The sequence below is a fragment of the Bombyx mandarina genome, chromosome 01 (assembly GCF_030267445.1).
Source record: "Bombyx mandarina strain Sakado chromosome 01, ASM3026744v2".
Classification (NCBI taxonomy): Eukaryota; Metazoa; Arthropoda; class Insecta; order Lepidoptera; family Bombycidae; genus Bombyx; species Bombyx mandarina.
Genome location: NC_143208.1, coordinates 19,585,652 through 19,608,626, shown reverse-complemented (window position 1 = coordinate 19,608,626; position 22,975 = coordinate 19,585,652). Strand labels below are relative to the sequence as shown.

The window sequence follows — 22,975 nt, the reverse complement described above, 5'->3', positions numbered from 1 at the left end:
TATTATAAAAATATTAATTTTAAGTTCTATTCGAGGTATAAAGATAATAAAACTGGAGGTTTCGCAACAACCCACGGTCATTTGGTAAGGTGCGAACTTATTGTGGTACACTTCATTCACGGTTGTTTGCATAAGAGTTGAGATCGTGGTCAATGAATGATAAAAAAATATGTTCTTTTTTATAAGTTATTACAAAGTTAAATCGTACACTGTGTGCATTACTAATAAAAATCTTACGTTACGGACGTTTTTTCCTGGTTACGGTACCCCTCCGCATCCTCCCATAAGCAACTTCGTTCCAAAAAAAAGTAGTAATTTGCTAAACTCAAGTGCATAACGATTGGTCGGTCTGATGCTGGTGTGCGCGTCACTCCGCAGGTGCCGGCGGAAGATCAGCGCCGCAGTACCCATTGTTTCGTTACCGTTAGGTATTGCTGAGCCGGTAACCGTTTCCAAGCCTCGTTATTTTTCTTCTTTTCTTTGTTTTTATTTTTTGTATCTAATTTATGTTTGGAATAAATGTTTATTATTATTACTATTATATGGCGTATGTTGGCGGAAACTTTCACTCTTTAATAATATAGTGTGTAAAAATTATATATTGAATATTTTCTTTACAAGAAGAAATTTATTATTTAAAACATTTAAAACTCTTAGTTTTTTAAAAATGTGTTCAGTTTTGAATAGTAATAATAAGTTATATTAATTTTAAAAGAGATTAAAGACTTTAAACGTTGTTTTCTTATTATACATATACCTAACAGAAAATGCAATCAAATATTTTATTGTGGAGTATTCCATATCGTTATATGTAATTTTGCGTAATTGCTAGTGTGATCTTATGATTTATTTTTACATTTCATTGATTTATTTTTTATTTATTCTAATGTTTTTTTTATCTATTTTACATTGATGAAATTCAAATGATAAGATAAACTAACCTAACATAAAGTAATAGATATGATCATACATTCTAAGTATCACATCTTGTAATTGCTTCTTTTCAGACCAGTCAATGATAACCGTGCATCCTTATTGTCACGAGGACCTGCTCTACCCAGAAAACCTGAGAAAGAACGAGACGGTTATATGCAAGTAAGTTTTATGTTCCGAAATATTTGACAACTAAACATTTATTTAATGTCGAGGGATGAAAGGTCATTCGGCTTAAGCGACATTTTTGCAACATTACAAGAGAGCCATTTAAATTTTCAAACTTGGAAAAAATCTCTTAACAAAAAAAAATCATCAGTTATTTTATTGGAGTAAACTGAATTTGCACCACCCACCTTGAGATATAATTTCTAAGGTCTCAAGTATAGTTACAACGGCTACCCCACCCTTCAAACCGAAACGCATTACTGCTTCACGGCAGAAAAAGGCAGGGCGGTGGTACCTACCCGTGCGGACTCACAAGAGGTCCTACCACCAGTAATTACGCAAATTATAATTTTGCGGGTTTGATTTTTATTACACGATGTTATTCCTTCACCGTTGACGTCAATTGTGGACATTTTTGAGTACGTATTTCAATAGAAAAATTTGTACCCGCCTGCGGGATTCGAACACCAGTGCATCGCTACATACGAATGCAGCGGACGTCTTATGCTTTAGGCCACGACGACTTCCCTTGTAGGCAGACGAGCATAAGGCCCACCTGATGGCGAATGGTTACCGTCGCCCATGGACTTCAACAATGTCAGGGGCAGAGCCAAGCCGCGGTAGGCAACCGTTAAAATGCCTAAATGTGAAGTTTATTCTAATCGATTAATCGCTTCTGCAGGTATGGAAATATTACATGACAATGGCATACTTGGTGGTGCCGGCGATACCGAGTCCGGTAATAAGATGTGCCAGCCCCGACCTCAGTCTTAGGTATGTCAGAAAACAATTAATAAATTTAATATTGTTAATACAGTAATCTTTTTTTCTATTGTGTCAATCGACAGCTTAAATACAATTTTAATACAGCATATATGTATCATTAAATACCACATTAATAAATAGCAATGTTAAAATAAATAAATATCTCTGGCAGCGTTTGGGATATACATATATAAAGAAGATAATGTTAATTTATTGCTATTTGTACTTAAATGAATGTGTCTAAGCTCTCGATCAATCTAAATCCAAATACCGAATTAATAATGAACGTGACTATACGTGGTATACGTAGATAGTGAAATTGGCTTGGAATTCAAAATTAATTTTTCGTTTCGTTTTTGTGATTGGCAATGATTTATGTTTGTTTTTTTTATTTATTCAAATCAAAATTTCATTATTATATTACATTGTATGCGCTGAGAAAACATAGAAATATAGCGTATGTTGATTTGCTACATCAACCACTTTGCTTATAATCGTTAACGTAAGTAATTAGAAACTTCTAATTTAGGTGTAGTTATGAATGGTCAGTGAGATTAAACATATTTTATAGTTGCAATGTCGATAGAGTTTACCCTAAGCTATTGAAATTATTTCCTTTTGTACTGTAAAAATACCTTGTTATGGGATGAATATAAACGCTTATAAGTAAAGGGTTGGATATGAAATGGATTTGACGTGATGATTACCACAAATATTATTGTTATACAATAGAGAGCATGTTTCTAAACTTTCTTATTTACAGTGTCCCCTCCCTATAATCAAATAACACGAACAATTATTGCGCACACTATTTTGATATTTTATATTGATACGTATTGTATACATAATATGATGATATGTATGATCACTGACAGCAATCAGACAAATAATCTATATGTATATTGTACATTTTACGACAGGGATTGAAAAGGTTGAAAAAAAAAGAATATTTTACAAAGACACAGCAGCTAATGCCTGCCTTGTTTGCTAAATAATCAGGTGTAAGAATGATTATATAGTTGTGTATACATAGAAATAACATTGGAGAAATGAAATGTAATTGGGAATCGATATGGAATGGTAGGGGATAAAATATTTGGGCGTGCAACGTTTGTCCAGTTGCGCGGAAGCTGAAGGTTGGGGCGGGCTGCCCACGCTGAGCTCGTCCAGTGAGAGCCTCAACGCCTCCGGAGGGTTCTTCACGCTGCCATTGAGCTATGCGCGTGCGCACAGACAACACAAACGAACGAGGTGGACGATTGTCGCTATGTGCACGTCGCAACATCGATATCATCCTATCTTTGTATCGATTCCACCTTTATACATCATCGTTTCGTAATAGTCATGTTTGTGTAAAAACTGGTTACATAATATGGAAGTACTAACTACCATTACTGATCATTTATGGAATCGATACAAATTCATGTAAATTGTGGATAATAATTACAGTGTCCTTTCAATAAATAAAAACATACAATTCTCTGTGTGCATTTATCAACCATCAGATCATGTGTATGTGCACAGCTAGCGTTTAAAGAAACAACCTCAATAATTGAAAAGTTAATTCAACGTTTCTACTCGTATACATTAAGTCATGATAATCAATAACGACGGGGACTATGTAAAATATCATAACAACAGTCACGCATTCATATCCACGACCACACACACACATTCATACTGTATTTAACATAATATTGCGATAATTTTTTTAATTATTACTTTGTTTAAATCACTAGATTTCATTTAGTTTGATTACCAACACACATAGTGTACTTGCTATAGTTAGCATGTTTTAGTATCCATCAATGTGCAAGTTATTTTGATTCTTAAACACTGTACAGAGATTGAATCGTACTATTTTCTTATTAATGTCTTCCATAGTTTGCAATGTTCCAATTTTTTTTTGTTTTTTTATGTAAAAAAAATGTTTTTGTTTTATTATCTACTAAGTAATTCTTTATTATTTTTTACTGATTGTTTTTTTACGACTGAATTTAATCCTCACCGCTGCAAATTATATGAATTGTTTCTTAAATTCACTTTTTTCTAGTTTTACTAACGTCGATAATGTTTGATTAAATTTTTTCGCAATATAATTAATCGACATTGGTGAAGCTCGATGATTCTTCGAATAATAACAATGTATATGAGTTTTATTTTGCTCGGACAGTGCACTCTTCTTGCCAGCGTGTCCAGATACACTGTGGGGGTAATATGCACCACTTGTTTGAGTTTGAACCTATCTTGTGTCTGTGTCGATAGTGACGTCACCATTAGATGAAATGTACATAGTTTGAGAAAACCAAAACAGTTGATTCTCAACCTTTTATTCACTGGCTTAGAATTCGTAATACAAGACGTTTTCGTGGTCATAATTTAAATGACTTAGCATGGGGTAACTTAACTTTACCTAGGTTGAATATTATATGTCAGTAAGATGTTGTTATTCACTTTAAAATTATAAAATATGAAATCTAATTTAATCGTACAAACAGGGTTGAGAATAGCTGAAATTAATGAAAAAAAACATTGTACAGCACGCTACTGAATGCAATAGAAACTGGCACAATTTGAATAACTATACAATTTTATGATATACAGAATATACATACAAGAATATACTATACTTTTATTATAAATGTTGCTTAAGTTGAGAAACAATCATTACTAGTTTTAGTTCTAAACTATGGAATAATTTTAAAACTCAGTAATCAATAGTTTACCAGCATAAAGTAATGTTACCAATTATTAATCAAATATTTGTACAGAAATTGGCTAAAGCAAAACAACAAACTTGTTTAAAACAATTACGATCGATTTGTATCATCCTGTGTCCATCAATTTCATTTTAAGTATCACGTAAAGTTGTAATCTGGTAAACGATATCATTATCGACAAATATTAATGAACATAATCAAATTGTTCGGTAACCTTTATAATATTTCGGCTAAGCTTCGGTTGGGATGTTTGGTGTACGAATACCTCACTTGTAAGCCATGGTCACACTACATATTTTCAACTTCTGTGTTCCCTTTGATCGTGTGTTGGTCAACAAACTCTTACTCACAGTCAAGAGCACGAACATTTATTTTGAATGATAATAAACTATAGAAAAAAAAACAAAAAGCACTAACATATTATGTACCTACATATTTAATATCTGTTAGCGTTTTTAACAAAATTAACTTATTCCTGTCCAACAGACTAAAGTGTTCCTATTAATACAGTTACTGATTCGTAGGCGGTATCGTGTGCACGCCACCTACCTTGATATATAAGTTCTAAAGTTTCAGTATAGTTATCCTTTTTTTTCATATACGCTTTTTACCTCTATGTATGTAGGTACATATTATGTATTAATTTTATACATCGTTTTCATCTAGACCCGAGGAGAGCAACAAAACGAATCCATGTATGACTCAATAATTGAACTAACGTCACCATAGTCAATAATTTTAGACTGTAACAAAGTGCATATTGTGATTTTTAAAACAACAGTCTATCTCTAGGTTTCTGAAATAATAGTGCTAAAAGAGTCCATTGTACCTTTGTGATTTAATTTAACTTAGTTACAACAAATACGACACACACCAGCTGTAAATATGTTTTAAAACCCTTTGGTATGTGAGGCTTGGTCTATCACCCACCAAGGTCTACTATCCATGAGGCTACTTTACAGCTTACATCCTTCATTTAAAGATTTCAAAACACCATATAGAGTAATATTTGTCGGTACTGACTCGTGACACTCAGAATCGTAGTGTATCATTAGGATGTGTTGCATCTGTGCTGAGCTTTTTCATTTAAATGTACGTACTCGTATTATCTATCAGTTCCGCTTGTCTTACAAAAACGCATCGTGTCGTAGTAACGGAACATGTTTTATGTGCTGATATTTTCGTATCGCTTTCATTTTTGAAGCTATTCCAGGCCATATTTTGTTGCATATTAGATTACGTTAATATCATAAAGTAAAAATATTTATTTTAGTTGCATTTGCTTGGTTTGATTTAAGTAGTCTAAAGATGTTCGTTCGATAATGAATATTTTGCATAAAATCGGGAGTCTATTCAATTATCGTTTTGTGAAAGCTTGAATCTTAATTTTCAGTTACGAACGGAAATCTCTTACGAATGTTTTTTCGTATAATTTCTTGTGTCTACTCGGAAATGTCAGTCAGTAAAACAATATACGTTTGCTAAGTGCAGTCGGTAGTTTTCGTAAGAAATTTCAAATAGTGATTGCAGATAAAGAGATCGCTACAATTTCTCGTAAAGCATTAAAGTGGCCTAATGTAAATCGCAAGTTAATCGGCACAGCTCGTCGCCGGACTCGCTGAGCGAGCGCAGCGGCGGGGACGGTCGCGGGGCTCAGGCGTCGCCGGGCTCCCTGCATAAACTGGCCGTGCCGCTCGCCCGGTGCGAAGTACCGGAAGTCAGGGACGCAGCGATTTCGGCCTGCGGGAACATCAACCCTGATGCATTCAAGTAAGAATTCAACTTCAGTTGCCACGCTACGGCAACCACTAGGCTAATCATTGATTTCCGATTTTAATGTAGACAAAAACTAAGAAAGTAGTGTCAACCGTTTGTATATAGTGCGTGTCAAATAAGACCTTGATCTGTCAAAGTTAGATAAAAAAGTATGGACGGCAACAAAAAAAATTTCATCTTCTATTTTTTAGTGAAGTTTTGGCCTATTTTCTTGATAAAACTTGATGAAAAACCACCTATTTAAAAATCACAAAACACTGGGGCCCTATAATCTATAGATGAGCGACGATGGTGGAATCGGCAAACTCTAAGATTTGGACTATAAATTAATATTTGAAAATTCCTACCTTTTTTTACTGACATACCTATTTTTTTCGATTTGACAGCTATGACGTCACAGTATGGCGCGGATCTATGCGCATTCTTATTTGAAACGCATTATACATACATTATACTTGGCAAGATTTAAATTAACGTCCATTTGCTTATACACAATATATATTTTAAAAGCGACATGTAATGTTACAGATACATTCACATAAATGAGGAAATTTATGACAATAAAATACGTAGCATAAAAACATTTACAGTGTAATAAGATTATATAGAAAATAAATGATTCTTTCTGTTCGCAGAGATCTAATGGAAGAATTATTGCCACTACTACGGGAAGCAGTGGATCGCAAGCAAGAGAATATGAGACGTCGTCGTCGACGCGACGCGTTACGTCTTAATCTAAACAAGATGCTGTTGTTAATAGCTCAGAAGAAGACATTCGCTAACAGGTACGATCAGATCACCGGTTTTGGAAGTTCTTCCAATTCAAAAAACTGCTTATCAACACTGTAAATCAAATATTCCCACATACTTGATACAATCTGTATCATAAAGTTGTAATATTATGTTAAAATTCTTTATATTATCACTGTCTCGATTCAGTATGCCGCTACAGGACTGCTCTGTGAACGGTCTCGACTTTGATGAATTAGTAGAATGATGTAAAACGTTACTGAAGACTGTATATATAAATTAAATTATTTATAGTTTACAATTTTTTTAAGTTAAAAATGTTAATATTTTTGTTTTTGGTTGCAATTGCTTCTTTCTGGCGACCGATTATTCCTTGTGATATCAATTTGAACTACATTAAGCAACCTATAGTGCTAATCTCTGTCTAGTGTCAGTTTAAAACATGTATAAAGAGCACGAGTGTCTCATTACGCATTCAATAATTATATACATAGAATAATACACTCCAGTATCCAGAATTTCCCAAGAGAAACTTCAGAACTCACTAACATCCTTTAATTAATAAAGCGTCATATTTTGGTCTCTATCCTATGAGTGACCGATTGATTAACTTACCTGTCAGTTGTGTTCGGCGTAGTTACTACAGTTTTGGACCATCGGTCAACAGGGATGCACATATAGCTTATTTAAAAACCTTATTTAAAATAATAATCTTTATAGTTTTTTTTAAAATATAATGTCATAGCACCGTATGCTGTTACTGTAAATTATTGTCATGTACTGCACGATCTGAATTAATTGTAACTATTTTAATGTTCTCATTTAAGTGAATTTATGTAATTCTTTTGAGAATAAAGAATATCTTTAACCCGAAAAACAAGCGCCTTGTGCTATCAATATGTACAATAGTAAAGGATGTTGTATGAACGATTTTCTGTGACAGTGCATCAGCATTAGAAAACGGTGGTCTCCACACAAATATCGCGGAGTATCTGGACGGCGTCCGCCAGTGCTTCGAGGCGGAGGCGGAGAAGGACGCGCCGGCCGCCAGGGAACAACGGATCACCTTCGCTGATTTTGTCACCGAACTCATAAAGAGTTTCCCTTGTGAGTATGAATCTATTGTAACTTACTTTTATTTATTATTTATATGGGTGGATAAGGCCCACCTGATGTTAAGTGGTTACCGGAGCCCATAGACATGTACAACGTAAATGCCGCTACCTACATTAAGACATGAGATGTAAGGTCTCAGTATAATTACAAAAGCAGCCCCGCCCTTCAAACCGAAACGCATCACTGCGTCACGGTAAAGATAGGTGATGGTATTTACTACCGCAGTCTATATGACTGTCACCGGAGAAAAATATTCTCGCGACTTGAATTACTACATAACCAGTATATACTGAAAATTCAGACTATCTGAATAAGTAGTTCATCCATAATATTTAAAAAGCTAATTAAAAAAAAAAGTAATAATGTACTCAATTTACTTAATTTGTGGTCGTCGTGGCCTAACGGATAAGATGTCCGGTGCATTCGTGTTGAAGCGATGCACCGGTGTTCGAATCCCGCAGGCGGGTACCAATTTTTCTAATGAAATACGTACTCAACAAATGTTCACGATTGACTTCCACGGTGAAGGAATAACATCGTGTAATAAAAATCAAACCCGCAAAATTATAATTTGCGTAAATACTGGTGGTAGGACCTCTTGTGAGTCCGCGCGGGTGGGTACCACCACTCTGCCTATTTCTGCCGTGAAGCAGTAATGCGTTTCGGTTCGGTCGGTGGGGCAGCCGTTGTAACTATACTTGAGACCTTAGAACTTATATCTCAAGGTGGGTGGCGCATTTACGTTGTGGATGTCTATGGGCTCCAGTAACCACTTAACACCAGGTGGGCTGTGAGCTCGTCCACCCATCTAAGCAATAAAAAAAAAAAAAAAAAAAAAAAAAACTTGAGATTTTCTCTATCTACCAATGAAAATGAAGTCTGAATCAATTGAGCCGTGTCAGAGATTATCTGTATAGAAGAAGAGGAAGCCAAGACAGACCGGTCACGGACATAATATGTTGCCCGGAACTTGTATGCAATACAAAAATGTCTTGAAATCTACCGTGTTTGGACTCAACCTGGTTTTCTCATAATTATTATATTATAGCAACCTCTGCCCGGTGCATTCGACAACTTATAGCCTTTATTTTCAAATAACAAACAAACCTTTTGTATAAATCTCACACTGCAAAACTCTAAATAATAAAATGAAAGTTTAATTATGTTTTTCTTTGTCCAGTGGAAATGTATGCGTCGTTGATGAAGAAGGAACTCTGCAAAAGTCTGTTTTCGTTGTTCAGCGGCTGGTGCGGCCCGCTGGCTAAACACCTTGGCTCTTTGGTACCACAAATCACAGCACAAGAAGTCGATGAGAGATTGAATTTATCTGCGCTTCGAGTAAGTTCTGTGGAAAATATAATGCTATATTGTTATAATCCACATTTATTATTATTGTTTATAAATTTTAGTAATACGTTTATCTTTAAAAACAACCCTTGCGTAACGCCAGGGTTTTCACACATATAATAATATAATAATAATGATAATAAAGATCATTTATTGCCTTTCACATCATATGATCACACATATGATCTGTTACAATGAAAATACAATACAATTCTCGCGTTTCCGATCCGGTAGTCGATTTTGCGAAGCACTACTCTTGCCAGGACTAGAATTAGTTACACTTCCGGTTTGAGCCCCGTGAGCCCACCTACCTACACGTCAAGGCGAAGCTGAAATAGCCTCTCAAGGCTATCAGCATAGGTAGTACTTAAAAATATAGACTTAGCTTAAATACTACATCGATTTTTTTTTAATTAATGACACGATGATTGGAAAAAAACATATAATAATTATACGTCACGAGCAGACCGGCCACTATACTCACTACAGATCACTTTCAAAACAAGTTATGATAAAACGTATTTGTTGAACAGGCAATGAGTGCATTAGTTTGCTGCGGGCCTTGTTTCGCCCCCGCCGCACTCGCAGAGGACGGAACCCTGTACCCGTGGCTCAGTGAGATGCTGTCCTCTACCAGCGACAAGGTCTATATTTATTTAAAATCTTATTGACGATATATAATTTTTATTAAAATACATTAAATATTCAATTTTTAAAGAACACTATAAAAATAAATTGAAGCCGATGTCGGGTCTACGACACAAGCCACCAGTGGTTTGGACGCCAGAGTGAGAAATCTCTACACAATAAGCGCACTATCGAGGATAACTGCTTTTTGTATTAGATCCCTAACCCAGCCGGGTAATGAAAGTTTCTTATGGTTGTGTAGGGGTGTGTTGATAGAAACTTCGCTATCAAACCGTGTACTGACATAACTATTGGAACAATGATGGTTGAATTAACATAGCGGTAGTCTCGTGGACCAGGTTTAAATATTGTATTAATTTGTCCTTTTCTGCCTTGACGAGGTTCACGTCATAAGGAATGGTTATATCAACCAACACTGCTCGACGCGCTTATTATTATAATAATTATACTATCATAGAAGTTTGATACTTTTAAACGTAAATCAGAATTAAATTTATGTAAAGAGGCAATTAGATTAAAATAGATTTGAATCGCGAATCGTATAGTTAAGCGACCGGGGTGTGGGGAGGATGATGATTAACCTGAATAATATTTCAGCTCGACAATTCAATCAAAATTTCATAAAGTTGTTCAGTGCCATCTAAAGTTGTTCAGTTTCTAATTGACTCATATGTTTCAGGTTTACGAATTAGCCCGGGAAACGATAGTACTTCTCCTCGATTGCAATCCCGACATCGGGCCCCTGCTGGACTGGACCGTCGATAAATGCTTCACCGGCACTTCGAGGGTCGCCGATGGTTGTTTCATGGCACTCGCCACGATTTTCAGCACCAGGTTAGACATAACTTTTATTCACCACATCAGTATCAATTGCTTTTAGCTCTCTGTAGCAGCATTGAACTATGTATTGATTTATAAATCTCGATTTTTTTTCGAAATTACTATACTACAAGATAATTCCTATATTACTGTAATACAAAACAAATAAACTAAATGAAAGGTATAACAACATAAGATATAAAAATACGTTAAATAATACAATTTATAATGATAAAGACCATATATCTAAGTTTAACGTATTTCAACCAATAGTGTTCCGTATTTCAATATACGTTTATAAAAGATCTTTCGAAAGCTCTTAACATATATTTAAAAGTTAGTTAGACTATAAATATGATAATGTTGTATCTGGGTTCTGTGACTGGTTTATTTTTTTTGTGTGTGCTTAAATAATTATTATTTCGTATTTTATGGTAAAATAAGTATGTAGGAAAAGATATTACTCAATTTAAAACGAAATCGTCATATCCACTTCCGTTATAGCACTTGCATAATTTGTGTTTATTTTTGTCGTGATTTCCAGCTAATCATATTTTGATCATTGCGGTAAGATTGACTTTTCGGTTTTATGCTTATTTTCTTATTTGTAGACGGAGTCGCCATCTAGCGGTTGACCTTGTTTAAGCAATTGAGATTCCATTTTATAATGTTACTAATATTAATTGATTTATTTATTTATTTTACGTTTAAATTAATAAAAAACCTATTTATTAATAGGATAAAAAATACAACTGCTGACCTTCATATTATTTTATTTTTTATGAAAGCTCCATCTATCGAATTTCATAAAATTTGTGAGTGTAGACTTTATATCGACATTTGGACATACTAGATGGCACCACGCATCACAACTTTACTCCGTCTTTGCTTGAAAACTGCGGAAGTTGAGCAGAGGAAATACTCAGCAACTTGTTCAGCTGAATTGTAATTTCCTTGGAGTTTGTTGCCAATTGATTCAATTTACATAATGTGACGGAAACCTGTGCTCTTTTTTTTCGTATCTTTCTTTCATAGATTTTTCATTCATATAGGTATTCAAGTCCTAATGTCAGATCAGCGATTTGTTTTTTGAAAATGGTTCGCTAATGTCTTTGAAGGTCGAGCTAAAATTGCGTTTGAGTTTAATTGTCATTATAAACAGAGAATTAACTGGAATGAATTCTTTTTTTAGTCTTCAAGTCTATTTATGTAAGTAAGATATTTGTAAGTAGCCAGTGTATTTTGAAAAGTTGAATAATAGCTAAAAAGTACATGCGTAGAATATTCTCATTCAGAAACCCTGGAGCGTGCAAACATAAATTCGATGCTCATATTAGCGGTCACATTGTGCCCTGGTTATCTAAATTGGTCAGAGTTGGTCTTTGAAAAATTGCCTTTATGGTCCTTATGTATGGTTGTGTGTTGGCATCTAACTTGACTTCTTGGCGAGGACCCCAGGAGAGATGTTGTGTGAATTGTTGTAATCGTTAAATTAGTGTTTCCGCAGGATAAAACGCATAATAACAGTGACTTATTAACCATCAGCATTTATGAAAGTGCACAATTGTGGGAAAATGAAACAAAGTTGTTGGTCGTAGTTTCTCGAGTTCCTCTAAAAAGTTAACTCAAGTCTCAGTAAAAATATCCACCATTTAGATATTTTTGACGAATCATTTGTACGTCGGTATTTCGTTATTTGTATAATTAATAGTAAGAATAGAATAAATAAAGTTCATTAGCTCCCCTCCGCTGCGCATCAATTGGAACACACCGGGGAGCCGATTGTTAGAATCAAAATTAATTTCTTATCATAGGATAGATAGTGGCAAAGGCCTTATTAAATAAATAGCACTCAAAATTGTCACATGATTGAAAAATTACGTCATTGAAGTCTAAACGCTTCCCGCGATAACCCCAACGCGTGGACTGTTCCGAGCGAGAGTCTCTGGTGTCGAGTGCTTTCGAGTGGCATACTGATAACAGGCCGCGTCCGGTCCAGTGCTCAAGATCGGTCCGATACTAATCACTCTTAACTCACGTGAGAAATGTTTCGTTGTCTAATTCCAAACACTGAAACGCCATTAATATGACTACATTTTGGAGGCTTCATAGCCGTCGGATTATCCGATATTGCTTTTCGATGTTTAATCTTAATTAACATCAATTATTTGAGCTGGGAGCGAAGCCAGAATTACATTTATCAAATGGGCTTACTCGAATTTCTATTAGTTGCTCGCGAATCGTAACACGCTAATATCTTTGCACGGTGTCCACTGAATTTACCTATCGTGTTCAAGTTCGTGTGTTATGTGGTGTAATGATATTTATACAATTCGTTACAACACGAGTACATGCGGGAGCAAAGATTTGCTGCTAGTCGCTAAAGATTAGACGGCGGTAGGTGCTTTTGTGGTCGCCCCCCTCGTCCAATAGTCATTGTACCCAAGCCAGCGGGAAATTTTTGACCGGAAAGTTGGCTCCCACCAGCCTAGCCTATTTAACCTTTAATAAAATATGATTGTAGCTTTGATTTCTCTGATCTCAAGGTGAGATATCTATATCCACTTAACGTCAAGTGCCCCGCCTTGCCGACTAGAGCCCTAAACACGTCAATTCGGATCTTCCAATATCGGTGCTTTAAGGTACCTCAAGCATCGGTCACCGTTCTCGTCGAACCCGTCATTTGCGACAATGGGTTCGCCGAGTAAACTAACCCATAGACATAGCCCACTGAGTTCTTCGCCGGATCTCCTCAGTGGGTCGTGTTTCCGATCCGGAGGTAGATTCTGCGAAGCACTGCTCTTGCTAGGGCTATTATTTATTTGCGATATAAGTACCCTTTCAAAACTTTTGTCCATAGTTTGTTGCAAACAGATAGTTTGAGATACATAATTGAAGAGATGAGTGGATAAAGGGGATATGATACAATTTGTTGACACTGAAAAAACGGTCAACAAACTTTTGTTACTTGTACTTTTTCTTTGTAAAAAACTCCTTCATCACATCCAATTTCTAAAAATAGCCTTTAGACCCGGAGTTTTAAAGTCTAATATGATTTATAGGCACATAACACCTTCATTTAACGTAAAAACTAAAAAATCTTAAAAATGATACTTAATATCTTCAAGACTAATGTCTTCAATTTATCGTTAAATACAATACTGTGCATGTCGGCGACACGCTAATTTAATCAGGCCACAAACTGACACCGATCACGCGTCTGATTGTGAGTCATTAGTAGTTACAGAATATCTCCATACATAACACAGTCCAGCCCCTCGGTTCTGCGACCCCAAACCTCGTTCACAAAATTTCATTGTAACGTCCCTCGAAAATGGTCGGTAATTTCATTGCGCTAATCCGGCATGCAACGCTCTTTGTGAACAGTGATAATGGGAAGTCTCGTTTTTTGATTTGCAGGGATTTCGGCACCGGTGCAGAGCCCTAGGGCGTCAGGAACTCTTTGTTGTGCACCCTTGCGACCTATGCTATGTTTAATTAGCGAACGTGGATTTTAGTGTCCTTGCGCGACCTAGCTTCGAATAAAATGATCGAATTATAATTCGATTTGAATAATAATCAAAATTTAATAAAAATTATTGTGACTGGTTTTTAAAAGGTCAAGAAAATATTTCGCAAGTGTTCGTTTTAGATACGTTTCTTCTTTCAGTGGTGTGGATTGGTAGAGGCCTATGTCCAGCAGTGGACGACTGTGGGCTGTTGATGATGACGTTTCTTCCTCAATCAGTTTCAATGTGGGGATAGGGAATAAATAATGTGAGCCCGCACCGTTAGTTACTACCACTTTGCCTATTTTTACCGTAAAGCCGTTATCCATTCTTGTTGTCTTGTTTTAAAGAGACGGAAAAACCGCGTAGGTACTACCCAATTGAAATTTCGACCTCATGTGTCAAGATGGGTCGCGATATTCACTTTGTGATGTCTTTAGGCTCCAATAAGCGCTTAACACTAAATAGGCCGTGAGTTCGGTCACAAGTCTACAAAAAAAACAACTCACTATCGTCAAACCTCATTGCCTTGTGCTTAAATTTGTTTTGTACATAGGTATATTTGTTTACATTTAAGTGCGAGTATGTCGGAGCAAATACAAAAAAGATTAATAAAATATGAGTTCAAAACTCACCTCAATTCATTTCAATAAGTTATAACGAAGCAGTACAATACCTCCGCAGTAGCATTGCATCATAAAATATTAAACCCTTAATACCAGTTAGTTTACGTTATCATTGCTGCTGTGACCCATTGATTGGTCACAATTTTTTATTTTTGTCGTAAATCAATAAAGTTTTGCTGCATAACGATTTGAGTATATTCAGTGTAATATCTTCAATCTCACGATACAAGGCGGAGGCGCTTGTACCGCTAAACATAACCGCTTCGAACCAAAGACACTTGTCCAATCCATGTATAACTAGATGAAACACTAAAAAATAAAACTATCTCTAGTAACTTATTGGGGACGAACGTTTTTTTTTTTATTGCTTAGATGGATGGACGAGCTCACAGCCCACCTGATGTTAACTGGTTACTGGAGCCCATAGACATCTACAACGTAAATGCGCCACCCACCTCGACATATAAGTTCTAAGGTCTCAGTATAGTTACAACGGCTACCCCACCCTTCGTGATGGTTACATTTAAAGAAGATGACTTGATCATCGTTAAACGAATAACGAACGGGTCTCCGTACTTCTCTGAATTTCAGGCGATCATATCACCAACCCATCTGGGTAATTATATCATATGGTCATTGAATACATAAATAATAATAAAACTCGCTAGAATATCATACGACCTCATGGTGGTAAGAGGGCACCGTCGCTAAAGGTTGCAACTACAGAAACAGCACTTTGTTTAGCTCCGATTGAAAGTAATTAAATAATCGACTTAATCTAAATACGCTAAAACTCATGCTTACAGAGTTATCGGGATTGTCATAAGCTATGAATGGATCCGTGAATAGTTTTCGTGCAAAATGTATATCGAAGGCGGGACCAATCAGCTAAGTGACGCGCACAAAGTGTGATGTATCATTTCGTAAAGGAAAACGAAGTTTATATACCTAATACTTTAATATTATTTTGAACAAAATGTCTCCCTCACACGGACAAGTAAACGGAATACGGCTTCATTATGAACTGTAACAGTTTTGTTTTAGAAAAAAATTATTACTTTAAGGGTGTTACTCCGTTACTTCTGTGCCGATCAGTACACCTAAAAGTAGATATATTTTTAACATAAAGTGACACATTGTTTTTATTTTATAACAAATCAAACTATAGTAACTATGTAATTCCGAAAGAGGAGACCTTCCGAGAAACGTTTATATATTATCTATTTATATATTTAATATCTATATATATATAAAAGAAAGTCGTGTTAGTTACATTATTTATAACTCAAGAACGGCTGAACTGATTTGGCTGAAAATTGGTGGGGTGGTAGCTTAGAACCAGGAGAAGGACATAGGATACTTTTAATCACGTTCCCGTGGGACGTGACATAAAACGTGGTATAACAAAACGCAACTGATATGGAATAACAAAATGCAGCTGACAGCTAAACGTAATGTAGTCTATGGTTAATTATTGTAGAATTTTGAAGTTGACCGGTTGATGTGTTTATTTCGAATTTCTATTTATTGTGCCGAGATAGGTAATCATTAAGAAAGTCATGTCGCGACCGGCACGATCAAATCTTTCCCGACGAAGCCGTAATGCAACTAGGATTCGAAACATTGCGAGTGAAAAAGAACAAGAAAATACAATAATAATTAAGATTAAGATCGGGACTAGACGACGGCCAGTCTTCAGCTCTGATGAAGTCCGAAACGTTCGTTTCCAACCAAGACTGCTAAGACCGAGCTTTATGACCTGGCGCTGAGTCTTGCTGGAAGGACCATTCTTGATTATTGAACATGGTGTTGTTAAGGGGCTTCACTACCTTCTCAGGAATGGTATCTTGATACACTTGTGCCGATGTTTTGATACCTTTTTCACAAAAGTATGGCTCAGTCACTTCTTCGTAGCTAATACCCCACCAAACCATCACTGAAGTCGGATAGTGCCCACGTTGCACTCTGTCGTCTAACTGGGAAGCTTCCTTAGAGCTTTGAGTATAAATACGGTCATTTTGTTTGTTAAAATGTTGCTCAATTGTAAAAATTTTCTCATCCGTAAACAAAATTTTTCTATGACCTCCCTTTGCGTACCGCTTCAGTAGTTGTTTCGATTTTACCACCCTATTTTCTTTTAAATTATCAATTAAGATATGACCAGTACGTCTCTTATAGGCTGCAAGTCCTAAGTCATCTTTTAAAATACGCGACATGGTTCTAGGTGCTATCTTCATCTCCCGAGATAAAATCTTTTGCTTTCGGACAGGATTTCTTCGAATTCTGTCCCTTACTGCTTTGACCACCTTTTTCGTACGAACACTACGTGGACGGCCAGATCTTTTTCTGTCACAAACAGAGGAGGTCTCATTGGACCTATTAATAGCCCGGTACACAAACATTTTACTAATACCAAGCGTATGGAGAGTTTCAAAAATTGCACTTGGCTCCACTTGGCTTGGTAATGCAATTACAGCGATTCGGTTCTCTTTATCACCCCACTCCATTTTAATATCGCAAAACATTGTACAATGTATTGGCGCCAAAATGAGAAAACTCAATGAGCAATCATATAAAAATGACAGATTCCAAATTCAAATGTAATATTTTGTTTATTTTTAATTGTAACAGTATTTATGGCCAGACTAAGTAAGGCGGAACAAAGTTCGCCGGGTCATCTAGTATTATATAAAAATGTATTATATGAATTGCTGTTCGTTAGTCTCGCTAAAACTCGAGAACGGCTGGACCGATTTGGCTAATTTTCGTCTTGAATTATTTGTGGAAGTCCATAGAACGTTTAAAAGGTAGATAAATATGAAAATGCTCGGAATTAAATAAAAATCCCCCGTCGGACGAATTCCTTTCGTTTGTTTTATGTTTATTTTATACAAAGTTTAGGTATTTTATTTATCGATTGAGGCACTACGAAGTCTGCCGGGTCACCTAGTATTATATAATATAATATGTAGTTATTTTTTAATTGATGAAAAAGTTAAGACGCCAATTTGTCCGTATGCTTCAAGTAGATGTAACTCCTCTTGGTAATACCTATTCCACGTATTTGTTTCATCGTGATCGTTGCCCGTGAGCACATATTGATGATAAGCAATCCTCTGGACGAAAAGAGTCGACCCTTAAACTTAAATTAGTCGACGTGAATGATTACGGAATTTAAGATTTAAAGTACGATCTTTGGTCCTAGTGTAACATAGAGACTGTTGTGACAAACATATACAATGAGTTACGTAGTACATAACAAGTTTAGTACACTAGCAACTATTGTATTTGTTAACGTTTAGCAAATAAGATTAGTCCTGCCGCATTAATTCCCTCTCCGTTTAAATACTTAAGCGTGTGCTTGTACAACACTCGGTTCTAGAGCAATCGTATCCTCCTACTCCTAGCTCTGTACACACGAGTTATATGTATAATTATAACGGCCGTCTGGTGTAGTGGTAAGTGACATGGTCACTACAAAAGGGGGTCGCGGGTTCGAATCCCGCCAAGGGAAGATGTTTGTATGATAAATATAAATGTCTTTTCAAGGGCTATGGATGTATATTAAATATATGTATGTGTATAATAAAAATCTTACATTTATTTCCGTTATCTGGTACCTGTAACACAAGTTCTTTACGAACTTATCACGGGACCAGTTAACGTGGCGTGATTGTTAGTAAATATTTATTATTATTATTATTGTACTTTGGTACAGAGGTGACGCAGTTATGTCTGTAGAACCATCCCCTTTAAAACCCAATTTATCCATAGGTTACTACTTAGATCCCACTCTTTATGATAAAATTAATAAACACCTTAATATATATATCCCCTTAATAACAAGAAATGCAGAACTTCTATATTTGATTGGTTGCTAAATTTTAACTATAATGACACTGAATTTTTTTAAATAGCTTTTAATGTATTGATTACACACACTCTCTTACACTCACTCATGCTCACACTCATTGCACACAGAGGGTACATTAATATATTGATTTCAATATAACACTTTTATTCATTGTAATATTTTAAGCTCACATATTGTCAATTTAAATCCATGAATTTCAGTTTAATTTTGTCTAGTAATTATGTCTTTTTGTGTATCTGAAGTGAAGCTATTGTATTCTTTGTACGAGGAGCACTGCTGCTTGAGATACAGGTTTTATTAGCTAGTTCAAGTACAGATGCAAATCATGATTGTTTTTCTACTTCTATGCTAACAATAAATAAATAAAATATTTATATTTTTATTATTTTATAACTTATAATTAATATCAATTAACAAAGTTTAAGCTTAAAGTTCAAGTTACTTCATACGTATATTAAATCAATTCATTTGTTCAACATCATATTTGTCATAAATATTATGGATATTTAAAATCATAAAATTTTAATTCACTGTGTAACTTGTCATTGGTCAAATTTAATTGATAATATCAGAACGAGCGCACGCTCTACTTGATATGAAGCTGTTAGATTTCATTATCTTCGTGCCGCAGCTGTAGCTGATTAAACTTACATTGTTACGAACGGCCATCCGTCACCAACCCTTGTTATGAATATTATTGATAATATAGGATGGGTTTAAGTGGAAGAGTTTGGAAATAAGTAAGTTTTGGATTGGATTTGGAGTAAGAAAATAGCAGTACCAGCAGTTTGTTAGTGTTAGAGCATAGCATAAGGCATCAATGTACAGGTATACAGGCGTACAGGTACCCCGACCAGCCTATTACTGCCGCGGAGCAGTCCCGTGTTGCGATTTAAAGCTTATGTTATGTAATATAACTCAAACTTTGACCTCATACCTCAAGGTTTCATTTTATAGATGGGACGTTCGGCCAATCATCTAACAATTAAGAAAACACGTGGCTAAATCAATGAAACTATTTCCGCCATCGTTCTCGCAATGTTCCGCTTAGTTTCAACTGAAAGCAAAACAATTAACGGACAAGAGTGGGCTGGCGCCGACGGCTCGCGCCACCCGCGGCGCCGCTCCGCAACTGTTTTACAACCTCCTTTACAAGATCATATAAAAAGGCACGTTTTTTTTTCTTTTTTATTGCTTAGATAGGTGGACGAGCTCACAACCCACCTGGTGTTAAGTGGTTACTGGAACACATACATCTACAACGTAAATGCGCCACCCACCTTGAGATGTTAGTTCTAAGGTCTCTGTATAGTTACAATGTTACGTCTAACTAAACTTATTGATAACTCGTATGTACGTCAGTTAATACAAAACTAACAAAGCAACTTAGAGATACAAAGAAGTGACTTGCCTTAAAAAATTAACATTAGCTATAACTAAATTTAACATTAGTTCTTTCGCAACGGATCTCGCGTATTAAATAGTGTTGTTCAAAACGTTTACTGTAGTATATAGGCAATGCTATATTGCTACATCTTGACTATTCTCGCTGGCGAAGCCACGGTGTAAACAGTTTGGCAAACCACATCATAACGTAGCTTCCCTTACATTGCAGTGTGCAACAGTGTCAGTCTATTACAATTTCCCAAAATCCCAATAAGATAGAGACACAAAAATCTAACATGAAAATTTGTAAATAGAAGCTGATCTAGTGTGAAGAGACTTTTAAACCACGAATGAGTAATCCCATTGATCCCCACGATCTATGCTATTAACTTTTTCTTAATATCTACGTATAATGTGTAATGTAATAATACAAATGAACACTAAATAAATTACGTAAACCAAACTAGCGGGTATTTTCGGCATGGATTAACGTCGACGGCTCCATTACTTTCGTCAAACATTATTCAAGCCCGGTAAACAATTTGTTTCTCATTGCTAGTAACGCATGTCAGTGTGTCTGACGGTTTCTGACTAATTTCGGGTATAGTGGTATTGCATTTGATCATATTCAGCGCTAAGGATTGTTGTTATCGACGCAAATTAAATATTTTGCGGCCTAGATTCCTTAGATTACACTAACTTTGTAGTTCGTACTGTGTTTCGTATACAGTCAAATAATTACATTAGTTACATGACTTCTGAAGGCATTCACGGCCCACTAATTGCTAAGTCGTTCCAGAGCATTTAGATAAAACGACGTGAAAACCGCCATCCACCTCGACACTTTACGTCTCAATTGTATCTCAACATATTAGGAACATTTAGCCGTTCTCGCTATTCCACCCGTGATCCAATGTTTGTAAATGTAAATTCTGAATTTGTTTGCCGGAAAAGATGCCTTTTAACGTAGTTTTCGTTAGGACTAAACTAACTTATTTACTTAATTCACAAGTCTCATAGACGAAATTTAAAAGGTGAACCCAGTTCGACAGTATTAAAACTCATATTCGAATTCAGATAAGGCTGTGATAGAGGTAGGCAATTAGAAGAGAAGCAGGTGATAATCGGAATTAGCGAGCTGTTATGGTAAAACAAACGAACGTGCATTCGCCGTGAGATACGCAAGGTGAAGAACATCGTAGGGTAGCCTTACGATCGCATACGTTTTTTAATCAAACTGTCAAACTAATATCTTATTCTGCCTACAGGGTTAGCACTTCTTCAATAAGTACTTCGCGTAGATATAAATAACCTAAAGAGCCTTCCTGGAAATTACATCTAAGAGTCGTTTTTGCATAATAATATGATCATCCCTGCATATTTTGGGCAATTTTTTACATAAGTTAGGTATACAAGCATCAATACAGAGCTGCCAGTGCATAGTTCATTCGGTTTTATTTTCAACTAGCATTTTCGAATGCACTTTTCAGGGTTTCGAAATGATTGTCAGAAATTGTTTCCGTTCGAAAACGGATGTGTGCACGCATTTTGTGAAATGCGAACATCTGGGAATAATCGAATCAGGAACACGTGCATGTGCGGGACAACGGTTCAACTGAGCTCTTTTAGATGTTTGAAATATATTTGTCTAATATCCTAGAGCTTGAAAAACAACAACATATTAGGAATTCACTTAATCAACCTTAGTATCGGGAAATAATGTTAGAAATAAAATTACAATCAAAGTACGAATTAATGAACTTTATTGTCATATATTGTTTAGGCTCTTGTAATGTCTTATTATGGTCATTACGCACATGAGCAGCAAATGAATACAAAAATAAAAAACGAAACATTAGATGTGCCGTGTGATCGCGACTTGAATTGAGCGATCACCGACCTTAACGTATTCATGAAATTCTGGAGCTCAATGATCTGCCTGAGGCGGTATTAACTATGAAGGATGTCCTTAATTGATTCAATTCGGAAAAAAATGTCGGTCTCGCCAAAATCTTTCCTAAAAATAGTTATTTAAAACAAATAATCTTAAATGTTTTTTTCTTATAGCAATTGCAGAACGTGAAATTTTAGCATGTATATAATGATCTTTAAAAAAATATGTGTCTTTAGTGAACTTATAAGATGTTAAATAATAGAACCTATTTGTGTTCTTCGATTTCGAAAACATATATGTAAAATGAAAAATATAATGTTTTAAATTTACACTGTGAACTATCGTCGTATTTATGATATTTTTCGTATTGATTCAACTCACACGTAATACGAGGGTGATTTGTTTTGATCACATAATGACGAATTAAACGATAAATCAAACACTAAAACTGTTGGATTTCGTGTCTGCCTTACAAACTTGTTATATACGATGCAGTTCGTTTCTTACAATGCTTATTCTTGAAGTCTAGCTCTCGCTCTACACTTTTATTAACTGCGCCTTCACTATGCAACTAAATTACTCTTACATTACGCAAGGTACAGCTGAATGAACAGAGGCCCACGTGCCGAAAGGGATAGGCGAAA

General features: G+C 35.7%; 1 protein-coding gene across 8 annotated transcripts in view; it reads left to right on the top strand.

Annotated features, from left to right (window-relative positions):
- The window catches only part of fry (microtubule binding protein furry), a 177,739-nt gene that overhangs the window by 15,662 nt on the left and 139,102 nt on the right, over positions 1 to 22,975 (top strand). For 5 of the 8 annotated variants that reach the window (XM_028171001.2, XM_089732013.1, XM_089732008.1 and 2 more), the window contains exons 17-26: positions 1,008 to 1,095; positions 1,784 to 1,875; positions 2,986 to 3,117; positions 4,040 to 4,078; positions 6,189 to 6,356; positions 6,998 to 7,147; positions 8,056 to 8,219; positions 9,409 to 9,566; positions 10,109 to 10,219; positions 10,903 to 11,057. In XM_028171001.2, coding sequence (XP_028026802.2) covers positions 1,008 to 1,095; positions 1,784 to 1,875; positions 2,986 to 3,117; positions 4,040 to 4,078; positions 6,189 to 6,356; positions 6,998 to 7,147; positions 8,056 to 8,219; positions 9,409 to 9,566; positions 10,109 to 10,219; positions 10,903 to 11,057 — 1,257 coding nt within the window. The remainder of the gene's footprint in view (positions 1 to 1,007; positions 1,096 to 1,783; positions 1,876 to 2,985; positions 3,118 to 4,039; positions 4,079 to 6,188; positions 6,357 to 6,997; positions 7,148 to 8,055; positions 8,220 to 9,408; positions 9,567 to 10,108; positions 10,220 to 10,902; positions 11,058 to 22,975) is intronic. The other 3 variants (XM_089732027.1, XM_089732017.1, XM_089732021.1) reach the window with 2 other exon arrangements.